The sequence below is a fragment of the Lagopus muta genome, chromosome 17 (genome assembly GCF_023343835.1).
Source record: "Lagopus muta isolate bLagMut1 chromosome 17, bLagMut1 primary, whole genome shotgun sequence".
NCBI lineage: Eukaryota > Metazoa > Chordata > Aves > Galliformes > Phasianidae > Lagopus > Lagopus muta.
The window spans coordinates 7949278-7972103 of NC_064449.1; the positions used below are offsets into that span (position 1 = coordinate 7949278).

The 22826-nt window shown below is 51.1% G+C and overlaps 1 protein-coding gene across 11 annotated transcripts in view; it reads right to left on the reverse strand.

Moving 5' to 3' along the window:
* Positions 1 to 10981: 10981 nt before the first annotated feature.
* The window catches only part of NCOR2 (nuclear receptor corepressor 2), a 163778-nt gene continuing 151933 nt past the window's right edge, over positions 10982 to 22826 (reverse strand). For 6 of the 11 annotated variants that reach the window (XM_048964369.1, XM_048964368.1, XM_048964366.1 and 3 more), the window contains exons 38-47: positions 22065 to 22495; positions 20611 to 20754; positions 20359 to 20507; positions 19836 to 20029; positions 18432 to 18581; positions 17492 to 17637; positions 16299 to 16352; positions 14077 to 14304; positions 12589 to 12768; positions 10982 to 12506 (exon numbers count right to left, since the gene is read on the reverse strand). In XM_048964369.1, the coding sequence (XP_048820326.1) occupies positions 12331 to 12506; positions 12589 to 12768; positions 14077 to 14304; positions 16299 to 16352; positions 17492 to 17637; positions 18432 to 18581; positions 19836 to 20029; positions 20359 to 20507; positions 20611 to 20754; positions 22065 to 22495 (1852 nt within the window). In that variant the 3' untranslated portion in view covers positions 10982 to 12330. The remainder of the gene's footprint in view (positions 12507 to 12588; positions 12769 to 14076; positions 14305 to 16298; positions 16353 to 17491; positions 17638 to 18431; positions 18582 to 19835; positions 20030 to 20358; positions 20508 to 20610; positions 20755 to 22064; positions 22496 to 22826) is intronic. The other 5 variants (XM_048964374.1, XM_048964373.1, XM_048964370.1 and 2 more) reach the window with 3 other exon arrangements.

Genomic DNA, 22826 nt, shown 5'->3' on the forward strand with positions numbered 1-22826 from the left:
AGGCAGCTTGGCTTCCTAGGCTGCCAACACACAGAGCTGTATAACCACGGACAGACTGTGGTGGGCTACCAACCTGGGCCACATCCAAAACTGTGATATTGCCAAGTAAGCGCCTGAGAGCTGTAGAAACTTCTGAAAAATACCTTCTTAGATGGTGACTCCATTGGCTGCTTTTCTTGTCAGTAAAAGTTGGCATCAGAAGGAGACTGTGTTCTTCCTGTGCAAAACCACAGCAGGTCAGTCCTCACCCTGCCACGGATCCCACCTCCCTGCACACTCTGTCCCTCTTGCTGCCAGCCCCATGGCTGGGTGAGGCAGTGGGAAGAGTCCAAAGTCACCTTGCTTGCAATTCAAAAGTGCTGAGTTTTTTTGTTGTTGTTTTGCTCCAAGAGCAAAATTTGAATGTTGTGTGCATGTTGCCAATTAAGAATTGCTCCCAGGAGCCAAGAAGTGCCTTATTTGTAGTATGTTTTGTGCATCTAAAAGGAACGATTAGTTCCACTAGAAAGATGTTGTTCTTTTAAATGGAACGCTATTTATCTCAACCAACTGATCTTTGTTCATGAATTTTCTAAAAGATACAGATGATAAACCCAGACAATAGAAAATGCTGCTCAGAAAGAGGAGTTCCCTTGAGCAGCTGTGACTACGTGATTTCTCCCAACGATCCTAATTTGCTGGTTGCCCACAGTCCTGCACACCTGATGGGTTAAGTCAGACTGCCTGTAGGAATTCCTTTCCATCAGTAGTTATTTCAGGATCAGAAGCTTTCACAAAAGGCTTCTGCTTTTATGTTGTCATTTTTTTTTGTACGTTGTTTGCTGTTTTTCTGGGGGGGGGAGGGTGCACAAAGGGGAGGGGTTGCCTTCACCCCTTCTTTCTTGTGATTGCTTTACCCCTAAAAAGCAACAGAGAACACATGCATCTGGTGTGCCTGCATTGCTGTGATTGCATTAGGGGCCAAAGAGGGGAACCCTAGCTTATTAATGCCTTTTCAGAATTTACAAAATACTTTGCACAAAATGCAGAGGAAAACTTTGACCAAAAGCATTTACTGCTTCTTTCTTTCCTTTTCTCAATGTGAAATAGAGACAGATTTGCACCCCTAGGTGCAGACTTTTTGGGAATGATGAAATGAGGTCTGAGTGTTGATAGCAGTGTTTGAGTGAGCTGCTGGTCAGAGAAGTGAGTGCTATTTACTATTTATGTTGAGTGAGTCATACAAAAAAAAGGGAATGGTTAAAGGGTTGATGAAGAGAGACTTTGCAGAGCAAACTGGGGACTGAAGGCAGCATGAGTCTGACGCAGAGGTGAATGGTTGAGTGTGCGAGCACTGTGAGCTAGGATATTTAGCCACTGAGGTTTTAACGTGCCTTTTTTCCCTGCACAGAAAGGCACCTTTGCCTTCTTTAGAGCTGAAACAAAGTCAAATCCCTTCTCTACCACAGTCATTCAGTTCCGCTGAAGTCTGTGGATCTCCCTGTTCCCTGGGCTTGTAGGGGCCTCTGTGCACTACGCAGACTGAGCTACACCCCCGTGAAGGCAGGGGAACTCTTCATAGGAAATGATGGACCTTGGTGTGGCAGATTCATATTCCTACTGGCAGATGAAGTGCTCTCTGAGGATTACTCCTTTTCTCACAAATCGCTCCGTTTCAAACGTCTCCCCTGCAGCTCACCAATAACCATTGTATTTGATGCCTTGGGAGGCACACGTCCCTTTTCAGATACTGTGATAGCCATCAAAATGAGCAAAGTATCCTGCCACGTGAGCCCGTGTGACCTGGAGAGGAGGTTGAAAGATGTCTGAAGGTTAGAGAAGGGAGAAGAGAACATATTGCTGGTGGAAATGCATAAGGATGTGTCATATTTTTATTTTTGTAATTCTGATTCTTGCAGTGCTTGTAAAGTACTTTACTGTTGTATATGTGGTGATGCAGTAGTTTTCAATATCCTTTTATTTTTGTATATTCCCCCTTCCATAATAATCCCTTCCTGTTCAACTCATAGAAAGTAATTTAAGACGACAAAATTTATATCTCGTAATAAAATGCCCAAACTGTCAGGCTTGTGTCTGAGTTTCTTTCCCTTTACTTACCCATTGCCTGTGCCTCACATTCCTTTCCCATCCACAGGGAATGTTCTGGTGTCTCCCCCCCCATTGCCAGTGGGATTTGGCCCAGCTGCCAGCTCTTAGGGCAGTGCCCTGATTAGTAAGAATCAGTTGTCAGGTGGGCTCAGTGAAATTTAAGTACTCAAGCAGAGGGCACTGAACTCCTGCTTTGTGCAGAGGCACTTTCGCCATTCTGGATTTGAGTGATTTTACCATTTCCTCACTCTAAATTTCTGCCTCCCAATCTTTTTTCTACCCAGCTTTGAAACGCTGGTGTTCAGGCTAGATAATTCTTCCCCCTGCTTTTCCATGCCTTAAAGGGCAGGCAGAACCAACATAATGCTGATTTAACGTCCAGGTATCCACATCCTAGCAGGCTGTCAGGACCCCTGCTACTTCCTGGCTTTCCAAATCATGGAGGCAGATGGGTTGCATCAAGGCTAAAACCCTGCCTAGCCATGAAGTACATTCATTTTAAAGCCATTGCTGTAAATGCCTCAGGCTCACCAGCCAGCTATTAGTAGAGCTCTCAGCTGTATTCCAAGACCTAAGATGTCTGCAGGGAGAATCTGACACTAATCCTTATGGAAAAAGCATATTGGATTTATAGGGATGAAGTCAATAGGCTTGGATGAAAACAGCTGTTAAACACCGAGGAATGGAAAGGAGAAGGAAAGCCATGTTATGCAAGAGGCTTGCTTCAGGTGCACGGGAAGTGCTCTTGTCCTCATCCTAAGTTTTCTGATACAAATTATGGCTCAACTACTCCTAAGTGAAGGATGGGAGACACAAGCTCAAGCTCCTTAGGAATGTCAACAACACGGGGAAGGCAGGGGATGAATGGCCTGGGTGAGTCTGATGGTCGAAACCCAAGTGCTGGATGGAGGACATGTGCATCCACTCCTGTTATTGAAATGAAACCGTAAAACGCGAATGCTGTCCAATGAAGATTCCTGAGGTGGCAGCTAAATCTCAGAAGCAAAAGCAGCATTAGATGCAGGATATGTGTTTTGGCAAGCACACTCAGATGAGCTAACTCCTAAGCTAGCGGCTTTTACTGTGCCATTTGGAGGCTGTAAATTTAAGCAGATGAAGCTTGGTATTAGTTTTGCTCCTGGGATATTTCAGAGTGCAATTGCACATATCTCTGAGGGATTACAAGCTGCTGAAGTTGTAATGGATGGACTTTGAATTTGGACTAGACACCTTTATGAACACAAGGAAAGGTTTAGGATGGTTTTACAGACAGCACGAATGATGCATGTGAAATGCCAAAAGCCTCACCTAAAAAGTTACTGATAATGGGCAAATACAAATTAAATAAGAACAGCAAAACCCCCATGTTGGGAATCCCAATTTTGCTCAACAAAGCAGAGCAAAACAGATGCCTGTATCAAATTCAATTCCACAGCTACGTACGGTCAGCAAACAATAGAGCAATTTGCCAGAAAGCCAAAAACCTGATCCTGGAGTAATAGAAGCTCCTCCCCACTGCCAGTCCACCAGCTCCCCAGCACTGTGTGCGTGACCATCTCAGCTCCTCATGCTCAGCAGATGGCAATGTCGCAGCCTGGCCCCGAGATACTCCAGCCACAGCTCTGTGACCTCCTCGTGTCCTGTGATGCAGACCTGCAGGGCCACACTCCAGGGGAAGCTCCGGCTGATAAGAGCAGGCACCCAGCTGTGCTCCTGTTCCTAACTGCCCTGCAGTCATTACACAGGAGAGGAGCAAGGACCCACCCCAGCTCTGCACAGCCCCCGCCAAGCACCACATCTCCTTCCCTTGCCAGTGCCCTCAGCCACAGGGGGAAATCAATGCAGGAATAGTTTGTTCTCAAGTAGGTTTCCTTGAATTACTTTTTGGGGCATAAGAAAGGAGTTTCATGAACTCTATTTTCTGCTTCTAATAATGATGCTGGATCCACGCAGTTCCACCCTCAGACAGATGGAGAGTTCACATCCACAAGGATGAACACTCTCATCCTGCCAAGCTTTTGGTGCTCACTGCATCCTTCCTACTCTGCAAACAGGCGGACAGCATATTTCTGGTGTAAAAATACTCTCCTCTCAGTTAACCACCTCCAGATTCCCTTCCCGAGCCCATTCTCAGCCCAGTGATCAGACATTTCTATATACAAAAACATTCAAACAGTCTCCCAGGGGCTCCTCTCTCACATCAGACCCTAAGCTCAGTGGCTATTTGCAGCTCCTTGAAACATGAAGGAGACTGAGTGCAACGCAGCACAGCACAAGCATGCATGCACACATGTGAGTGCAAGCTGCATTCCCTTTGATGGAGGATTGTAGAAACATTACCCTCCCCTGGGGCGCTCCAGCAAAATAACCTGATTATTCATAAACCACCTAGAATCATCAATCCCTCATTTATCATTTTCAACATAAATAATAAGGGCAAGAGGTGCACACCAGCAATAAACCAGTTCTAGATGTAGTGCTGAAATCTGTCACTTCCTTCCAATACGCTCTGCTTACTGATAATAAACAGTGATCCAAACAATTCTTCATCCGAGGCCACGAGCGTTGGGTCACCAAGGACAAATGCCACCAGCCCGCTTCATGCTGTGCAAGCCTATTTGGAGCTTGTGTGGGAGGCCAGCTAGGAAAAGGCAGCACATTTCAGAAAACACATTTGTCTTACTGACAAATGCCTCAGGAAATAAAAGCCTTTGTATTCTTCCCCTTCCACTCACTTCTGACAGGGATTTTTTTTTAGCACCTGCACTTCCAGGCCATTGGCTATGGCTGCTCAGTGAACACAGCTCAGCTGCCTCCTGTGGGGCATCGCAGGGACGTCCCAGTGCCCAGCCACGCTGTGCTATGGAGCTCCTGACTGCAACGTGTGGGGCCACAAGGTGGGGATTAGCTTCAGGTCCAGCTTCCAGTGGGGCACTATGATTTTTGAGGTCCCTTCCAACACAAATCATTCCATGATTACGGGATGGTAGCAGTATCTTGGAGCACCCTTTGCCACATAGATTTATCAGTACAGACGGAACCAGAGGCTACAGCAGCAGGGCAGCACTCCAGGCTCAAGGCCCTTGGTTTAGCACAGAACTGCTTTTGCATTGAACTTTGCAGCCCTGGCCTTTTGCAAGTCCCCCAGCCCTTATAAGCATCTGGCAGCACCAGCCCTCGGCACAAGCCCCAGCCATGGCTGGAGCACGCTGTTAACAAGCCATGTGTTTCAGAAGCCCCCAGGCTTGGCACTGCATCCTGTGTGAGCCCAGCTGAGTCTGCTCCACCAGTGCTGTACTGCAATGCTGCTTGCAGAGGGTACCAGATGGCTCTGGGGAGTGGGTGGCAAAAACCACACTTGCTGTTGGAAGATCTTTGGTCACCGAAAGGAATGGGCTGCTCACATCAACCCCATTTCTGGTGCCTGTGTCTCCTGTGCTGGCTCCATCTCACAACGGCACTCTGAAAGAGGGGGTGCAGGAGAAACCCCACTTCCTTCAAGCCTGTTTCCAGCAAGGCTCTCCCAGCCAACATTAACACGTTGCTTTACTTCCCAGCATGGCCTGGGGCAAAAAGGAACATCTGGACCTAATAAAAAGACTGTTCACCTCCACAAAGGAGGAACCTCTGCTGCTTGGTTTCTCCTTCCCCAGTGGGTGCAGGAGGCAGCTCCAGTCTGACAGGCAGCAGGATGCTCTGACAGCCTGAAGGGACTAAGAGAATCCTGGTAGGTTAAAAATGGGGTAAGCGCAGGGAAGTTGGATGTGTTTCTCATCTAAGGAGCCAGCACCACTTGAAATGGCTGTGCCTTGTTATCTGGGTACGGAGACAAGGCATGAGGGTTTGTCGAACAGAATGGAGCTCTTTTCTGTTCCAAAACCACAAAAGCTGGAGATGGCCCTCACCCAAGGCCCAGGATTAACACCCCACAGGGAAAAGACCTGATTGGGTCCAGCTGGTGCCCAGCTCCAGGCACCGGCCAGCCTCCTTGCTCTGACCTCTGGCAGACACTCTGCCTTCTGTGCAGCTCAGGACAAAGTAGCAGCAAACACTGGCTGGATGTCGGACAAAGCTGGGCCAAGTCTCATGCATCTATCCACTGCTTCCACAGAGCAGCACATGACAGCTGGAAATAAGTTATCATTAGCACAGCTGCAGCGAGTGCAGTCAATGCTTCCTATTCCCCAGCATCTCCTTAGTAAATACCACAGGAGGGTTTGCTCTGAACTGAGCATGTGTGCAGTCCTCAGAGAGATGGCAAATGACTAATAAATACAAGAAGTTGGAAAGCATCAGCAGAAATATCTGGCCAAAGATTGATCTTCACTGATAGCTTCTACTTCCTCTAAGTGAAAGCGCCCTGCCAAGCTCAGCATGGTGCTGACACAAAAGCAGGGCATTCTCCAGATGGAGCTCACTCCCAATCCAGCACCCTGCAACTCCACAGGTTGTGCACTTACAGCCAAGGACATCGCAGCATTGCTAACAAAGGGAAGCACTGCATGGGAGGGACACCAACCCCTCAATTGTAACTCAATATCGATTCATCATCAGGAGAAAGTCACAACACTGCTGCGCCTCCTCACAGCCCTATCCAGGGCAAAGCCACCAGGGACTATCCTTCTATCTTCCCTTCCCCCTCCACAATCCCTATCTGCCACCAAAGCAAAATCCAAGTCTGGATTTCTGACTTTTATTGCTGGTTTTCAAAGCCATCTGCTTTCATCCCATTTCATTTTCCTCTCTGTATGTGAGAGCTTTTTAAGCAGGTCTAACATTTTCCATCATTAAATCATAAGCTTTTGGCCTTGGAAATTTCTCACCTTCTGTTTTGTCGACATCAGTGCGAGTTATCAATGAAAGCAATGGTTGTCAGACCTCATCACCGCCAAAATCCTGATGCAAGAAGCTAAGCATTGCCACTTCAATTGGTGCTGTTTATTGACATACTCCAAGTGTCTTCAGAGCAGCAAACCTTTCTCCCAACCTCAATAAAACACCATCACTGGTGTCAGGAGTCCAAAAGCCCAAGAAGCCAGCAGATCTCTACCACAGACATTGCCTGGTTGGCTGAAGGACGTGCATGGGGCTGGAGGAAATGGCTCAGGGTATGGCCTGGGATTTTGGATGCCCAAGTGCCCTTCCCCACCACAGGGTCAGGAGCCTTCAGCACACCACACAGCCCCAGGCACACATATAAAGCAACGAGGGCTATGCACAGCCTCAGAGCACCCTCCACAGCCTGGAGAAGCCTAACAGTCCCTTTGGGTTTGTAACTCAATAGAAAGTACAGCGATAGCAGCAGAATAGCAAAGGCCCCAGGCTGCAGCAAATGACAACTTGCTCAAATGTAACAGCTGCGGAAATAGAAACAAAGGAAAAAAAAATCTACTTACCTTCAGAATGCCTCAAGTATGCAGGGATCTCCAACAAGATCCTTCTTCCTCCACTGCCAACACTTAAATGAGGTCTGGGAAGGGCTGGATCCTGGCTCCACCCCTCCTGGACAATCAGGCACATTGCCTCCACCTGAGCTCCCTTGGGTTGGCCCTGCCTTCCCACCAGGTGCTCCATCACTGCTTCAGGCGGTGACTCAGCATTTTCACTACAGACTTCGAGCACCCAAAATGCTGTGCCTTATGCCTGTAAGCAGGGGTGTTTGTTGCTCCTTTCAGGAGGAAAATTGGAGTATCGTTACTTTTTATAAAACAATTTGTGGGCCCCCAGAAAAGGCAGCTGAAGGCCCCAAGTGCACAACCAAGTAATATTCCTCCAATGAGAAAAATTCTATATAATCACACATGGACATACCATTCTGCCCTGCCATCACAGCCCATTTGCTACGAAATAAAACCTCCTCCAGGCCCCTTTGCAGTACAGCCCAGGGGCTCTTTGCTCCTTGAGCCATTTCTGAGATATAAACGCAAACTACTCATGCCACAAAACAAACCCATAGCGATAGACATAGAAAGGGTTGCTGATGGCTGCACCCCAGTCGAAGTCAGCCAAAACCCATGGGGTTGGTATCAGGGGTAAAGTAATACAGACCAGCAAGCAGCTACCAGTGCTTCTGTTGCAGTTGTTAATTAGGTAGCAGCTAATTAGCTTCCCCAATAATTCCCTATGGGGCTTGTGAGGATTTATCCATCACCAGAACGTCTATTTTCTTTCATTTAATTTGGGACAATATTTTCCTTGGCTGCTATTCAAAGACCATCAAAGCCAAGGTGTCCATTTTGTGGCATTTATTTCAGTGGTTCCAGAGTCATCCTGGCCCCCTCCCCACTCCCAAAGCTCCAGGGGGCTGTTTTGGGCTGGTTTTCCATTTCCCCTGCAAAAAAACTAACAGAAACAGTCTGGGGGGTACAAGGAGCGGGGAAGAAGCCTCTGTGTTTCTGGGGAGCTGCAGACAGTAGCTTATTAAAATAAAATGAAAGTAGAGAGAGAGGAGAACCCCTTCTTAGAGCTGAGCAAGATACTTCAGGCTGACTGACAGGGAGAGAGAGGCACATGTGTCCCAAGGGGGCAGACGGGACTGCTACCAGGCCTTGGTTGGGGCTGGGGATGCTGCACAGTCACCAATATCTTTTTCCCCCCTTTTTTCAGCCCATTTTTCTGTTGGCACCTACAGATGCACCCCATCGCTGCAGGCTCCCCCCCCACCCCCACTGCCACCCCCACTGTGCCACCAACTTGCTCTCCCCTGGCTTTATGCATGCAAAAGAAGCAGGAGAGTTGTATTTTGCTGGCAAATAAGCTTTTTTTTTTTTTTTTTTTTTTTTTTTTTTGGTTTGTTTGTTTGCTTTTTTTATTATTTCAACAGTCAGGCAGTGTTCAGCCACTGCTGCCCACACCGCTTGCTGGTGGGCGTGCTGAGCAAAGTAACAGTGAACAAGCCCTTCACCTTCAGCAGCAGAACATCTCCCCTTCAGAGTAAGCTGGGTAAATATTTACACCTCATGGTTTCTATGTACAGCCCTGTCTATCATACAGCTCACTTCAAAACAGCTATGCACAGTTTGGTCGCACAAAAAATAGATATCCTTCCCCTCTTCCCTCCCCCTCCCCCCGGTACAGTTCAAATAATAAATTGCCCAATAATTTGTTTGTACAAATTACAAAGTGGGTTAATGTTACCTTTAAACTTGGGTTGTTTGGGGTTTTTTTGATGGTTTAACACGCCTTCCTCCTCCTTGACTGCTGGATGGGGATGCACGGTGGTTGGCAGCACGAGGACGCATCGGCAAGGACCTGCCATGGGATTTGGGGGTATATGGGGTGCTGGGGGCTGCAGCCACAGCAGGTGGGTGATTTGGGGGAAAAGAGGGTGACAGCAGAGCCTGCGACCAGCAGGGCAAGGAAGGGCAGCTGTGCTCACAGCCTGGAGGAGCAGCAGCTCCCCGCTTCCCAAAAACACAGCCTCACGGCCCATCCTTCTGCATGGCCATGCACCTCCTTCCCAGCGTGTGGTAAACTCATGGATTTTACCCAAGTTAATCAACTTCCAGCTGGAGGGTGCTTTCTGCTCCATCAAAAGCGGCTCAGAGCTGCCGCCTCCTTGTTTGTCCCCCTGTGCTGCCGGATTGGGCCTGCGGAGGGACAGCAGGGACAGAACAGGACAGAGAGCAGCAGGCAGGGAGGAGAGCTTCCCCGGGCGAAGCCAACCCCACACGCACTGCCAAAGGCAGCTCCTCCTGTCCCCTGCCTGCAGCCAGGGACGCTCCCAGCCCAGTGAACCAACGGCCCCAAAATGGCGGACGTCACCTCACCAAAACCTCACAGCTTTCCACAGCACCACAGCCCCTCACCGTGGGCTCAGGGAGCCCTGACAGCGCCTTTGCTTTGGGCACACGAAGGGATAACGAGAAGAAAACAACCAGGCTGTGAGGCCTCCTCAGGGGAGGCGGGGTGACGTGACAGGGCTCAGGCAGCGTGCCTCAGGCCGCGCGGCACGGGATGTCCCACAGCCAAGCCCTGGTGGCAGCAGGGTTGGCTACAGCCAGAGCTTGTGGGAAAAGGCAGGAGGAGATGTGACAGGATGCAGCGCCATGACAGCAACCCAAAGGCTGCCCGCTGCCGCCCTCACAAATGCTGTGCTGAGGAGCGCCTCGGCCCCAGGCTGCGTCCCTCAGTGCCAACACCGGCATGGCCAGCGCTGCCAGGGCTGCCCCCCATCCAGCAGCTCCACGAAACCTGCAGCGACCTGCGCCTCTCTCGGCCTCTCTTCAAGACACCAAAGCAGCACTACTGTGCCAAGTGGTAACTTTATTCTTTGTTGTGGTTTTTTTGTTGTTTTTTTTTTTTTTTTTTCTTTTTCTCTCTGAAAAGGTTGAAGAGGCGGTTTGGAAGATGGGTCGAACCTGGACTTTTCCCAGAAAAATCTGTGACACTTTGAATAGCGTTATGCCCAGACATCAGCTCTGTCAGCTCTGCGTCTCAGAGCCGGGGAGATACCAGCAGCAATAACCTGGGAATGGAAACGCTTCCACGTCATTGTGCATTGTCTTGTCTTTAAAAAAAAAAAAAAAAAAAAAAAAGCACAACAGAAAAGACACAAACATCGATGAACGTTAAAAACCTGTACATTGTAAAAAACAACAAAAAAAAAAACGAAAAAAAAAAAAACCAAACCAAAACCATACCCCAAACAAACAACAAACACCATCGTTCTCTTGCTTTGAAATCAGAATCATTGCAGGGGGAAAAGAAAGAACCATGGAGAGGTGACTGGGCGATGCTCACTGCCTGGCAGGTCAGAGCTGCTGCGGGCTGCGGGAAGTCTGTGCCGTGCTCTTGTTTCCTCTAGCGTATAGAATGCAAAGCATTTAATACTTTTTTTTTTTTTTTTTTTGCCATTTTTTTTTCCCCCGGAGCGAGAAAGCAGAAGTGAATGAAAAAAAAAAAAAGTCTAATATTTTTGTTCTTTAACCATGTAACTGCAGATATGATCCAACATCATGGAATGAAAAAAATAATGTAAAGTAGAGCATTCATGTGTATCACAAAAATACAATAAAAACTTTTTTTTTTTCCTTTTTTTTTTTTTTTCTTTTTAAATTCTCCTGTGAGCTCCCTGCCCCGCTGGCTCCCTGCCGCGCTGCCCCACACCCGGCAGCTCCGGAGGGCTCTGGAGAACCAATGCCTGCAACCAGCAAAGGCTTTCTGCTCAGTCAGCAGCGGTGTACGTCATGGGGGCCCTGCAACCATGGCAAGATTATTTTTTAAACTAAGTTTATACATTCTCCTGACTTACAGATGACTTTGATGGATCACTGTTACCATCTCTTTTTTTTTTTTTTTTTTTTTTTAAACATTTCCATACAATGGACAAACACATCAAAGCCTGCGTGTAAGAACAGAACCTCTTTTACAGCATGTAATACTGTGTTTTGTTTAAGTCCTTCCTTGCGTAAAATATCGACATAATTCACCGAAGGTATCAAAAATATACCCTGTAGACCAATACAATTTACAATTGCCTTTTCTCACCATTCAGAAAACAATGCACTTAAAGCAACCGAGCCCGTCTGCGGGCAGCACGGGGAATCTCCTCCCACACCGATGGAGCCCAGGCCCTCTGCCACCGAAGGGACAAGCAATATTCTCAGAAATGGCTCTTCACGCCCTCCCTGCTCCCCCAGCTGCGTGCAAAGCGCATTGAGCTGACGCGTCCTGCGCGGCGGGGATGGCAGCTCCCACCCTGCCGAGGGAAACCAAATCGGGTTCAATCCTATGAAGCATTTTAAATCTTTTGTTTTTGTTGTTGTTAAACCGTTTCAAGGTTTTGTGTTTCCGTGGCACGGCCCCACGGAGCCCGGCGCCATGGAGCAGAGCGTCTGTGTGCGCGCAGCCCTGGGACATGGTGTGCAGGGTCACTGCCCAGCAATGCTGGCAAGGACAAAGATGGGATCCTTGGGTTTTGTCTCGTTAAGGCTTCTTTTTTCTTTCTTAGACTGAAGAAGATGCAGACGTTTCCAGATGTTGAGAACAACAAGAACAACGACAACAACAACAAAAAAAAACACAGGAAAAACAAAAAAACAAAAAAACAAAGAAAAATAATCCCCACAATCCCCACCAAACTGGCCGGTTGGGAGAGGAAGGAAAAGAAAGAAAAATTAAAAACCGAAAAAAAAGCTCTGCTCCTGCATCTTTGCTCATGAGAGCCAGCGGGGCCAGGCCCCGGGCACCTCGCTCCCCGCGCCTTCGTTTTGGTCGCCGTCTCCCTGCCCCTGGCTCGCCTCATTCACTGTCCGAAAGGGTCTCGTACTGGGAGCAGAGCAGGGGCTTGGGCTCCTCGTCCCAGGCATGGTGCTGCCCGCCAGGCGTTCCTTGTGGCAGTGGCACAGCCGGGGCCGCTGTCACCACCCCGCTGGGGAGCCGCATGGTGAGCGGGTTGTAGGGGAACGGCGTCGAGCCTGTGTGGAGCAGAGAGCAGAGGGTCAGTGCTGTGGGACCAGTGGGAGACCTCAGGGACACGTCCCCCTCCCCATGCTATACCTGCGGATGACGGCCGGTCCTCCCAGACACGGTTGGTGAGGGGCGTCCTCCGGTTGCAGTCCCCCTCTGAGTGCACCGAGGAGACGGATGGCGGCCGCTCACCAGAGGACAGGCCGGGCGCCGGCGACTTGGCCTTGCGGCTGTTGGGTCTGGCGGCGATCTTTGGCTTCCCCCCTCCTGCTGCAAAGAGAAGCGCCTGCTCATCAGCCGGCCCTGCTAGGATGGAGCCGTGATTGACTTTGGGGGAAAACTGGGCACAGAGTGCGTGCACCCCTCTGCGCTTCCCCAGCCCCGCGTGCTGTTTGAAGCCTGCAAGGTGCTGGTGGCAGGAGGCAAGCTTGCCCTGCACGGGGCGATGGGAGCTCCAGGGACCCCATAGCTACACAGGGCTGTAGTCCCTCATTTCTGTGGTTGTTAATCCATCCTTACAGCACAATCTCTGGCCATGTTTCAGCCAGATTTTTAAGGTTTAGGAGACAGAACATTCTGTGCTGGGAACATTAGCCCAGCTAAGGAGGACAGAGCTCCCAGAAGGGGATGGATGGGCTCTTGTCCCACCCCACCTGCCCTAGGCAGACCTCAGCGGGCACAGGGAAGCATGGGTGGCAGAAGCTGCTGGGCTCATGCAGCAGCCAGAGAGCGTGCCTGCAGCAAGCTGTGGAGCGCTGGCTGCCAGCTGGGCAGGGCTCAGCACCACATGCCCCCACACATAGCTGGGCTGGAGACTGCCCCAGCACCCATCAAGCCCTCTGTGTGGGGCACAAATGCACACCTCAAACAAACTGGGGCTCCCTTCCCAAGCTGAGGGTGTGCAGAACCGACACTGAGCAAATCCCCCGAGGCACTAAAAACTCGGTGTGCCCCAGTCCTGTTCTCAGATGGCCTCCCCATCTATCCCTCCTGGCTCTGTATGTGAGTCCTCTCTCTTCCTCCAGGCACTGCCCATCTCAGCACTGACACCCTGAGCCTGGGGAGAGAATCATGGCACTCCCCTGTGTCCCCTGCACCTGCTCATGTCTTGGAGCAGCTCTGGAGCCCAGCTCTGGGAAGGCAGTGCTGGATCTGAACACTCCCTCCTGCTGTGTGGGCATGGGATGGGGTTTTATGAATAGTTTGGGGTGGCTCTAAATAAAGGTTTATTGCTTTAGTCTTTTGGGTGTTGGCTTCCCCATCCCATAAACCTCCTTTACGTGATTAAAACAAAAAAAAAAAGAAAAAAGGAGGTATTAAAAAAACACAGTGGGGAATGGGGAAAGGAGCACGGTCAGTGGTTTAGAGAAAGCATCAGCACCTTCTGAGACTATTAAATGAACATCAAACAAGACTGGGATTAATCAGCGGATTCACAAAGCTTGAAGCTGGGGTGGGGAGAAAAGAAAACCAAAATGAACAAAAATGGGGGGAAAAACAAATCCACCCACAAAAGGGGAAACAGAAATGCTGAGAATTAATAATACAGAGAGAGTGAAGGTGGAGAGGGCTGCAGACCTGGCAAGGAGCGCACGTCCTCGTTTCGTCCATCAGCAGGAGTTATGGGCATAGCAGCGGGCAGGCTTGCACTGGCATTCAGAGAGTTAAAAGCATTGGCACTGAGAGGTGAGCGCTCTTCCCACTGCTCGTCATATTTACCCATTAGGGCTTTCCTAATTATTGCCTCCAACCCCATGTTGGTACTGGAATTCTCTTGGACCGACTGGCTCCTACAACTGATTAGCCCTGGGAGATACGGGAAGGGGAGGAAAGAGGGGACGGGAGGTGGGGGGGAGCCAAATGAGAAGAAAGATGGGGGGACGGGGAAAGGGGAGAAAGGAGACAAGGGAGGAGGGAAGAAACAAACAGTCAGCACATTCTCGCAAAGCAACAAATGTTGTCATCTTGTTCTGTAAAGCTCTGCAACGCATGTTGGCCCCCCTCCTCCTCCTCCTCCTCCTCCTCTTCCTCCTCCCCACTCCATCCCGCCCCAGGGCCTGGCAGGGGAAGGGGCTGAGATGGGGCCGAGGGCTCAGAGGAAGTGGGGAAGGGTCTACGCTGAGCCCTGGGGTGCAGCAGGAGGGGGCTGCGCTCCCACCTGGCTCAGTGCCTGGCTGTGGGGAGTCCGCACAGATGCACGTACGGATGCAATATGTTTGTGTGGAGAAACTGGAGGCTGGGGCTTCCCAAGGAGGGAGAGACAAGGGAGGAAGAGGGGGCACTTAGAAAAAAAAACGTAAAAACTGGATTGGAAAGAACTGCCCAGATTTGGCATCAGCATAGGAGGTGGGAGAGGGGCACGCAGCCTGCAGGGCAGGGTGGGTCCTTCAGTCCCTCCTCGCCCCAACCCCCCCATGGGGTCCCCCTGGGCTTGGCCGCAGCTGCGGGACAGGCTGCAGAGGCAAGGTGTATGTCCGAGTGGCAGTGAGTGTCAGAAGCCATGCAGTTATAGTGCAGCGCAGGGACCAGAGGGCACTAGGCTCAGCCACGCGACCGTCATTCCCAACGCGGTGGTTACAGGGAACAAGCAAGGGCAAAATACAGACACAAGAACAGCAGGCCGGCATTGGAATCCCCTGACAGCCCCCAGCTCGCCCCGTCCCAGGGGGTTCATATCCCTGGAAAGGAGCAGGCTGCCCCCATTGCCCCCTCCAGACCCCCCACTCCCTGTGCTTATGAGCAGCTGGAACCAGGCGATGCTCTTGGGACACTGGGCTTCACCCCACAAATTCTGCCTGCCACAGATGTGCCACAATGCACTGCCCTCCTGCAGCACAATCCGTGCCCACAGCCCTGGGCTCGGGACCTGCGCTGAGGCAGAGCAGCACAGAAGTGTGCATGGCACTCCCTGCTCCTTCCCTTGGTGGGGGAAATTTGGTCATTCCTCCTCATAATTAAACAGTACAACCCAGAGGCATCCTCCACTGGAGGAGGTGTTAATCATTTATGAAGTATTATTTAATACTTCTCAGTGGGGATTTCCTTTGAGAAAGCTGCTCTGCTGGCAGGGCTGGATCTCCATGGGGATGGGGGCAGGTACACAGCACCTATGGGATGTGCCTCCTGTCCAGCAGTACATCACAGCTCTGGGAGAGCATGGCTATGCCACAGCACTGCAGCAAGGGGCCCTATCTCCTCGAGGTGCTGCTGGGGGAGTGCATCCACCTCTGCCTTTGGGCAGGTGAGACAGTGAGGGCCGAGTGCTGCCAACTTTGGTTGGCAGAGAGTCCTTTGGGACTCTCCTGTTGGCATTCTGTCCCCACACAGACCTCTCTGCAGCTATGCCAGAAGCTGGTGGCAGAGGTTTCACGCCATCTTCCTCCCTCAGGTTGACCTGCCCCACGTCTGGGAAGCCCCCACTGCCCAACCCTGTAGGACTGCTTTCAATCCCTCTTTGCTCTCTCTCTTCCTTTCCTAGCTGGGCCAAAAGCCACAGGTGCAGATCTGGGGAGGGTGCTGAGCCTGCGGGAAGCTCCAGACCTCCAGTTTAGCTCCTGCACTGCCCTTCAGCTCTGCACAGCTCTGACTCTTTCTCATCCTCTGTGAAGCTCTCAGAGGAGTCACACTGCACACAGCAGCAGGGAGCGACGGAGGGCAGTGAGGCTGCAGCCTCAGCAATGCCACTCTTGGCATTATTGCAGAAGGAAAAACGGAGACGCTCCAACCACCCTATCTTCCTGCTCTGGATAGCTGTGAACTTGGTATGGAATGAGGCATAATACAGACATAGTATGAGTTACCTGCTCCAGTAATCGCTGGCATATTGAAAATCTCTGTCCCAGGCTGCCCAACATCTGGGGAGAAACAAAGAAGCTCTTGAGTACAGAGCAGCGCTGTTCTGGAGCCATGGAGCTGGGGGAGCTCGTGTTCCACAGCAGCGCCCAGGCTGACAACAGCCCCCAGCCCCGGGGCAGCTCTGCCTAAAGGCCAGCAGTCACATCTTGGGAAATGGCAGAGAAGCAGATCCCAGGGCGATGCCTTCACATCCAGCACTGCAATCCCTCCCTCCAGCCCTTTGGATTGAGAGCTCTATGAAGTTAAACCCTCTCCCGCCTGTGGGATTCCCATAGGCTCCAGTCCTCCATACCCAAGGAGCAGGTCTGGGCAGTGGGGAGGGCGAGGAGGAGGAGAAGAAACATTACATCAATATTTTCCCTCTTAGCTGAGCTATTTGACTTGGATAATGCTTTCCTTAGAATAACAGAAATTCTCATCAAATAAAAGGTGTTTCCTATTTCTGTATATTTTCCCTTGATAAGGAAAAGTGTGGAAGGTCATGGGGTTCAGCTGCACGTCCCCAAAGGGGCATAACAATACTGTTGGCTCATGGTAACATCATCCAGGAGACGAGACAGCTCAGTTGCTTTTATCCAATGCAGCTGTTGTAAGATGGATTCAAATTGAATTAGTACTGACTGTATAATGCAGGGCTAAATTAAATTATGATCCTATCTACTCTATTAGTGGTTAATGAATGAATGGGCTGGATTTTTAATATAAGCCAGCCTGGTTAGTTTTACAGAGTTACACCAATATTGACGTAAGGATTAAAGTAACGTTTGGGAGAGATGCACCTCAAGGAGGAAGGATTCAGTTTGGCTGGCCATTCATTAAAATATCAATTGCTTGTAAGTCTCCTCCATGCTCAGCTCATTATTTCCTTCCTCTTGAGGTTATCTGGCGCTGCCACAGGGTGGGACTGACAGCCCCACAGCATGGAGATGTGCAGCTGGGAAGGCTCCCATTGCTTCCCCAGATGCAATGAAAAGCATTTGGTGCTTGCACTTCCCAAGAAACCACGGCATGATGCAGAGAGCTGGCTGGGAGCTCGCAGCCTGCAACACAACAGCACTCTTCCCCAAACCTCCTTCGCTTCATGTGTCCTCAAGGCTTTTCCCCTTGTGCCCCAAAGTAAAGATCCCCATGTTCTTACTGTACTCCGTCTCATTTTTGTTGGTCGTACTGAGCTTCTTGATGATCTCCTGTTTCTTGGACTTCACCATGGCAGAGTTGCTCTCTGTCAGCTTACTGAAGAAAGCTGGAGGCTGAGTGTTGTTTCCTGGGGACTTGGACCCCATCCTGCAAAGCAAAAAGCCATCAGAAACCTCTGCAATGTCCAGGTCATGATGTCCTATCTAGAGCTGCACTTTTCTCTTAGTGCAACTCCTCATCATCAGTACAGGGCTCCTGAGATATCTGGGATATCCAACCCATCATAGAACCATTAGCGTTGGAAAGGACCGCCAAAGGTTGTCTGGTCCCACTCCTGCAGTGCACAGGGACACTCCCAGCTCCATCAGTGCTCACAGACCTCAGGGATGGAGCACCACCATCTCTCTGGGCACTCTGTGCAGTGCCTCACTGCCGTTATTGTAAAAAACTTCCTCCTCATATCCGAAAATCCCTTTTTCCTTATATCCTTCCATGATGACCCGGGATGTGACATTGCTTCCATCTGCAAGAAAAAATCTATGCCCTAATTCTTCCCACCTTTCAATAAATGAGCCCATTCAACTACTTCAGACCTAAAAATCAGTTCCCCAAGAGCAGATCTGTTGCTCAGCCAAACATTCAGGGAGTCAGTTTCTACAGAAAGATGCCTCAGATGGGACTGAAGAGGGCCCTTGGGAAGCAGCAGCAGAAGGGATGGGAACACAACCAGGCTGCAGTGCTGAGCAGCACGCAGCAGCGTGGCCATGTCCTAGGAGGCGCAGCGCAGAGGCCAGCTCCACGGATGGCTTGTGGGAGCCAGCTGGCCCAGCTGCATGATTATCAAAGCCGCCAACAGCAGAGCTTCCAGCTCAGCAGGGATGGGGCCCAGGGATGGGGTCGTGCTCTGGGTGGAGGTGAGCGTGGGGATGGCTGTGCAGTACCTCTGGTCCAGCTGCTCGCCCTCACGGTACAGGATCGGGTACGTGGCGCTCTTGGCGTGCTCCGCTTCTCCCACGCCGTCTGGTGGAGACACGGGCTCGATACAGTTGTCCGACCCGCCGCCAGCTGAGGCTTTGCTCTGCTCCGGGGACCTGAGGACGGCGATGGGGAGATGCGATCGGTGCACTGCAACACGCTCAGTCTCCGTGTGGGGTGATGGGGAAGGACTGAAATAGCTTGCAGTACAGCAGGAATGAAGCCAAGCTCCCCACCCTCGTGGGCTCCTGGCACCGTTTAACACAAGCCCTCGGAGCAGTGCAGTTTGGGCGCTTTTCTGAACTGCAGGCGTTTGCTGAGCAGCGCTGAGCGGAGATGCGGCCCAGATTTCCAGGCAGCAAGTCAGGCAGTGATGCCCCCAACATCCCAGGGGGGGATGCCACGAGGGAGCAGAGCTGGAGCTCAGCCCCAGCATCTGTCCACTCCTGCGTTTGCAGGGACGCAATTCCTCCGGAGGGTGGACATCAATGCTCTGGGGACACAGCTTGTGATTCTCCACTATATTTGCTAATGCACAGGAGGGCAGCACCCACCATCTCCATCCACTTCACTGCAGGGTCATGGTGGGCCCGTGTGGGACGGCCGGGGGGACGCAGCCCTCCAACTGCAGCCTGGGAGGTGGCCGGGGTTGAGCCCACAAGGAATTCCTCATAGGCGGTTCTGGGAATTTACATTTTTGTTCTTCCTATGTTTTTTTTTCTCAGTTTTGTTTTCATCTCTGGCTGCCCAAGGCTGGGCTCTCTCCCCTGACTTTACAAATCCAACCCTAAGACCATGCAGAGCTGAGGGAAATAATGGCATTTACCGACAAGGAACTGTAAGTTTCGAGACCTTCTGCTTCCTGGACATACCTGGATTTCACTGAACTCTGATGCTGGGGTGGGAGGACAGACACCATCCCCACATTTCCCACTTTTTCCAACTCAATCATACTTTCTAGTGCTATCTGCATGATTTGGCAAAAATAACAAAAGAAGTAACAGTGCTGCCTGAAGCAACAAGAATCACTAGGAACAACGAAGGTAAAATTCACTCTGAACCAGTGGAAAGTATGTTTCTTTGTGGGCTTTTTTGGAACCATTTTTGGTCTGAAAGGTCACTGCTCAGTGCCAGAGACTGAGGATTGAGACAGCAAAAGAAGCAGTGGGCACAAACCAAAATGAGTGAAACTCTATCTGAACACAAAACACTTTTTTGACTGTGAGGGTGCTTAAACACTGGGACAGTATGTCCAGGGAGGTTCTGAAGTCTCCATCAATGGAGATACTCAAAACCCAACCAACCATGGCCATGGCAACTGCTTGGCAGAACCTGTCTGTGTCTGCTGTGACTCAACTCTCTGAGCTCACCTTTTGCCTCCTTCGTTCTGTGGGGAGATCCTGGAAGCCACTGCATGCTCTTGCTGCTGCAGGTATGCCTCGCTGGGGGTGCGGCGCAGGTCCAGTACGGGGCACGCAGCCCCAGGGAAGGAGTACACTGGGGTCTGGATGTGGGAATTGAGCTGCTGGGGGTGATGGCGCGTGTAGTCTTGGGTGATGACCTCCTAGAAGAAGAAATCCTTGGGTCAGAAGAAGAGTTGGGTTTTATTTCTTACTTTTTACAGGAGTCAGCTAAAGACTAGCAGGAGGAAATTAGGCTGGTAAGGCCTTGCAGGGATGTAACTTCTGTGTCCTGTCAGCAATAGCTCTTGCGATGAGCTAGGTTGGGACACAAGGACCTGCGATGAACGCATCCAATGCACTTTGCTCTCTCTGGCTCTACACCAAGTCTCTAGCATCACTCCCGGGCCCTCCCCACCAGATATATTTCATATAAGCTCTAAACATGGCCCTTCCCTCCTCCCTCCAGAGGAAAGAAAACCAGGTTAATTACACTGATGTGCTGGGCCAGTGTGACCACCCGCTGGTTCATGCCCTTGACGCTCTGGCTGGACTGCAGGGGCTGGCACTGGGGCTGCGGGCCGTCAGGCTGCCGGAGGTGCTGCAGGTGGGCTGCTTCAGGGCCTGAGGCCTTCAGAGAGGCTGGAGAAGGCACAAAGAGCAGAGCTGAAGTAAGGTGACGCTCGTGTCCCGTTTCCCGATGGCTGAACACCATCTCAGCACGGCACCGGGCCCCTGCTCTCACCTTGCTGTTTCTGTCTTGGGTCGTGCTCCCCGTGCCCCTTCTCCATGTCCTGCAGCAGCTTGGCCCCTTTCTCATGGGATAGGCTGGGCGAGCTGACAGGACTCACGGCTTCGATCCGGTCAGGGCTGTATCCGCTGTGAAAGCCTGGATAAAGGTGAGAAGGGCATTAAAATTGGGAGTTGCTTAGCTGTTCCCTAGCACTGCGTGGTCGCTGGTGGGCAGCTGTGCATTCAGCAAAGAGGGAAGAAAGAAGTGGACGGGGTCTGGCTGAACCCTAGGGTTCAGTGGGATCTGCACCGCATTCCCGCAGATCTGGACATGCAGCTGACAGTGACAGCAAAAGAGTCAGGACCCAGACTCAACCCCTGCAGGTTTGCCTCATGCTCTTCCCCCTGAGCCCACCTCCTCAAATACACAGATGTTCTTTTTGTCCTCTGTCTGCCTTTTAAATACTTTGCAGAGACTCAAGGTTCAAAATGTGCTGATTTGCAATGGATCAACGTTACTTTTTAAGAGTGAGGAAACTGAGGCAAGATGGGTCAGAATTCCATGGAGTGGGGCTAAGGATCTGGAGAAGGTTCTTGTTTTCCTGTCAGCTCAGCCAGGGTTGGGCAACACTCACAACTTCTGCCCTACAGACCCTCACCCTCCTTGTAATCCATTCTTAGAAACCGCCCCTTCCAGGCAGAGCTGGCAATGCTGAGCGGTGCCCAGATGCACCCTGCCCCACTGACACACTGCCCCAGCCCCAGTAGGATGCCTTGGGCTGTCCTCTGGAAAGGCGACGTGTGGTGAGCCACCCTCACTGGAACGGCCCTCCTTACGACTTCTATGAGCAAGGGCGTGCTGGCAGCTCCCACCTCTCAGGCCCAAAGCTGTAGCAAGGGGACCCAGTCAGAGCCACGCTGAGCTGCAGCCTGTGGATACCCCAACGGCATGACATGAGTGAGGACGTGTGTGCTGAGTGGCCAATGGCCACATCATCCTCATATGCTTGCTTTGCCTCTTTGCTCCTTCAATTTATTGCCCACAACTGTTTGTTACAGACTGCCTGGGAATTTCTAATGGTGGGGAAATCAGAATTAGCAAATTGCTGTTGTCTGTAAAAGCAACACCAGGAACTGCATGACATTTGCAAAACAGAGCTTGGCTGGGAAGTGTGGGAGAAGAGAAGATCCCTAAATAATGACTGCAATAACGTAACAATCGGGGAGGAGAGGGACAAACACACTTCGGGAGCTGACAAAGCCAATAACCAAAATGTACAATTGAAAATAAGAAATAATGAGATAAAATTGGTGCCAGGCCACAGCTCTCTTCCCTCCCCTCCCGTGGCTTACCATCGCTAGTGGAGCTGGTACTCAGCGAGCCTCTTTCTCCCTGCCCCTTATCACAAGACATTTGGCATGTGATAATCACATCTATGAAGTTGGCCGCTGTCGCGGCGGTCTTACCGAGTGCTCGGAGCTCCTGTTCCTGCATGGAAAAGGGTTTACTTTGACTCTTTTCTCTACTGTGCTCAGGGCCCGAGGCTGCGTGCTGCTGGTCCAGAGGGTGGTGGTGCTGCTGGCTTTTCCCCTGTCCTCTGCTATAGTGATGAGAAGAACCGGGTCCGGAGGAAGGTAAAGGCCTCGACTCCATGGCTTTAATAGGTGAAGGCGACTGTTCGAGGCTAGCCCCGCTGGGCAGCTTTGAGGTGAAGACGTTGCTGTCGGTCTGGGCTCGCTCTGCCTTTGATTCCCGTGCCCTTGAGGCCTCTTTCTGCAGGACGGCCGGGTCCAGCATGGCCGCATAGCCGTCTGCCGCGCTGATGGAGGAGCGCAGCGTGGAGGCTGAGGGGAAGGCTGCGGAGCGGATGGGTGACGTGGTAGTGGTGGAGGAGGTTCTGCAAGGTGATGGAGAAAAGGTCAGAGAAAAGCACGCGGCAAAGGGGAGTGCTTGGCCAAAGACTGGCACTGTCTGGCTGTGATCCTCAGTGGGCTTTGAGCACAGAATCACAGAATGGTTTTAGGTTGGAACCTTAAAGATCACTGAGCTCCAACTGCCTGCCGTGGGTCACAGAGGTGGCACATACTGGAGCAAGTGAGGGAGCTCAGATGAAGCCTCTGCCAACCAGGTGCCTGCCAGAATAGCTGGCTGTGTGATACCTGATGTGGCCTGGATGGATTCACCAGAGAGAACAAAGCCCACGGGACAAGCCCAGAGACATTCATAAC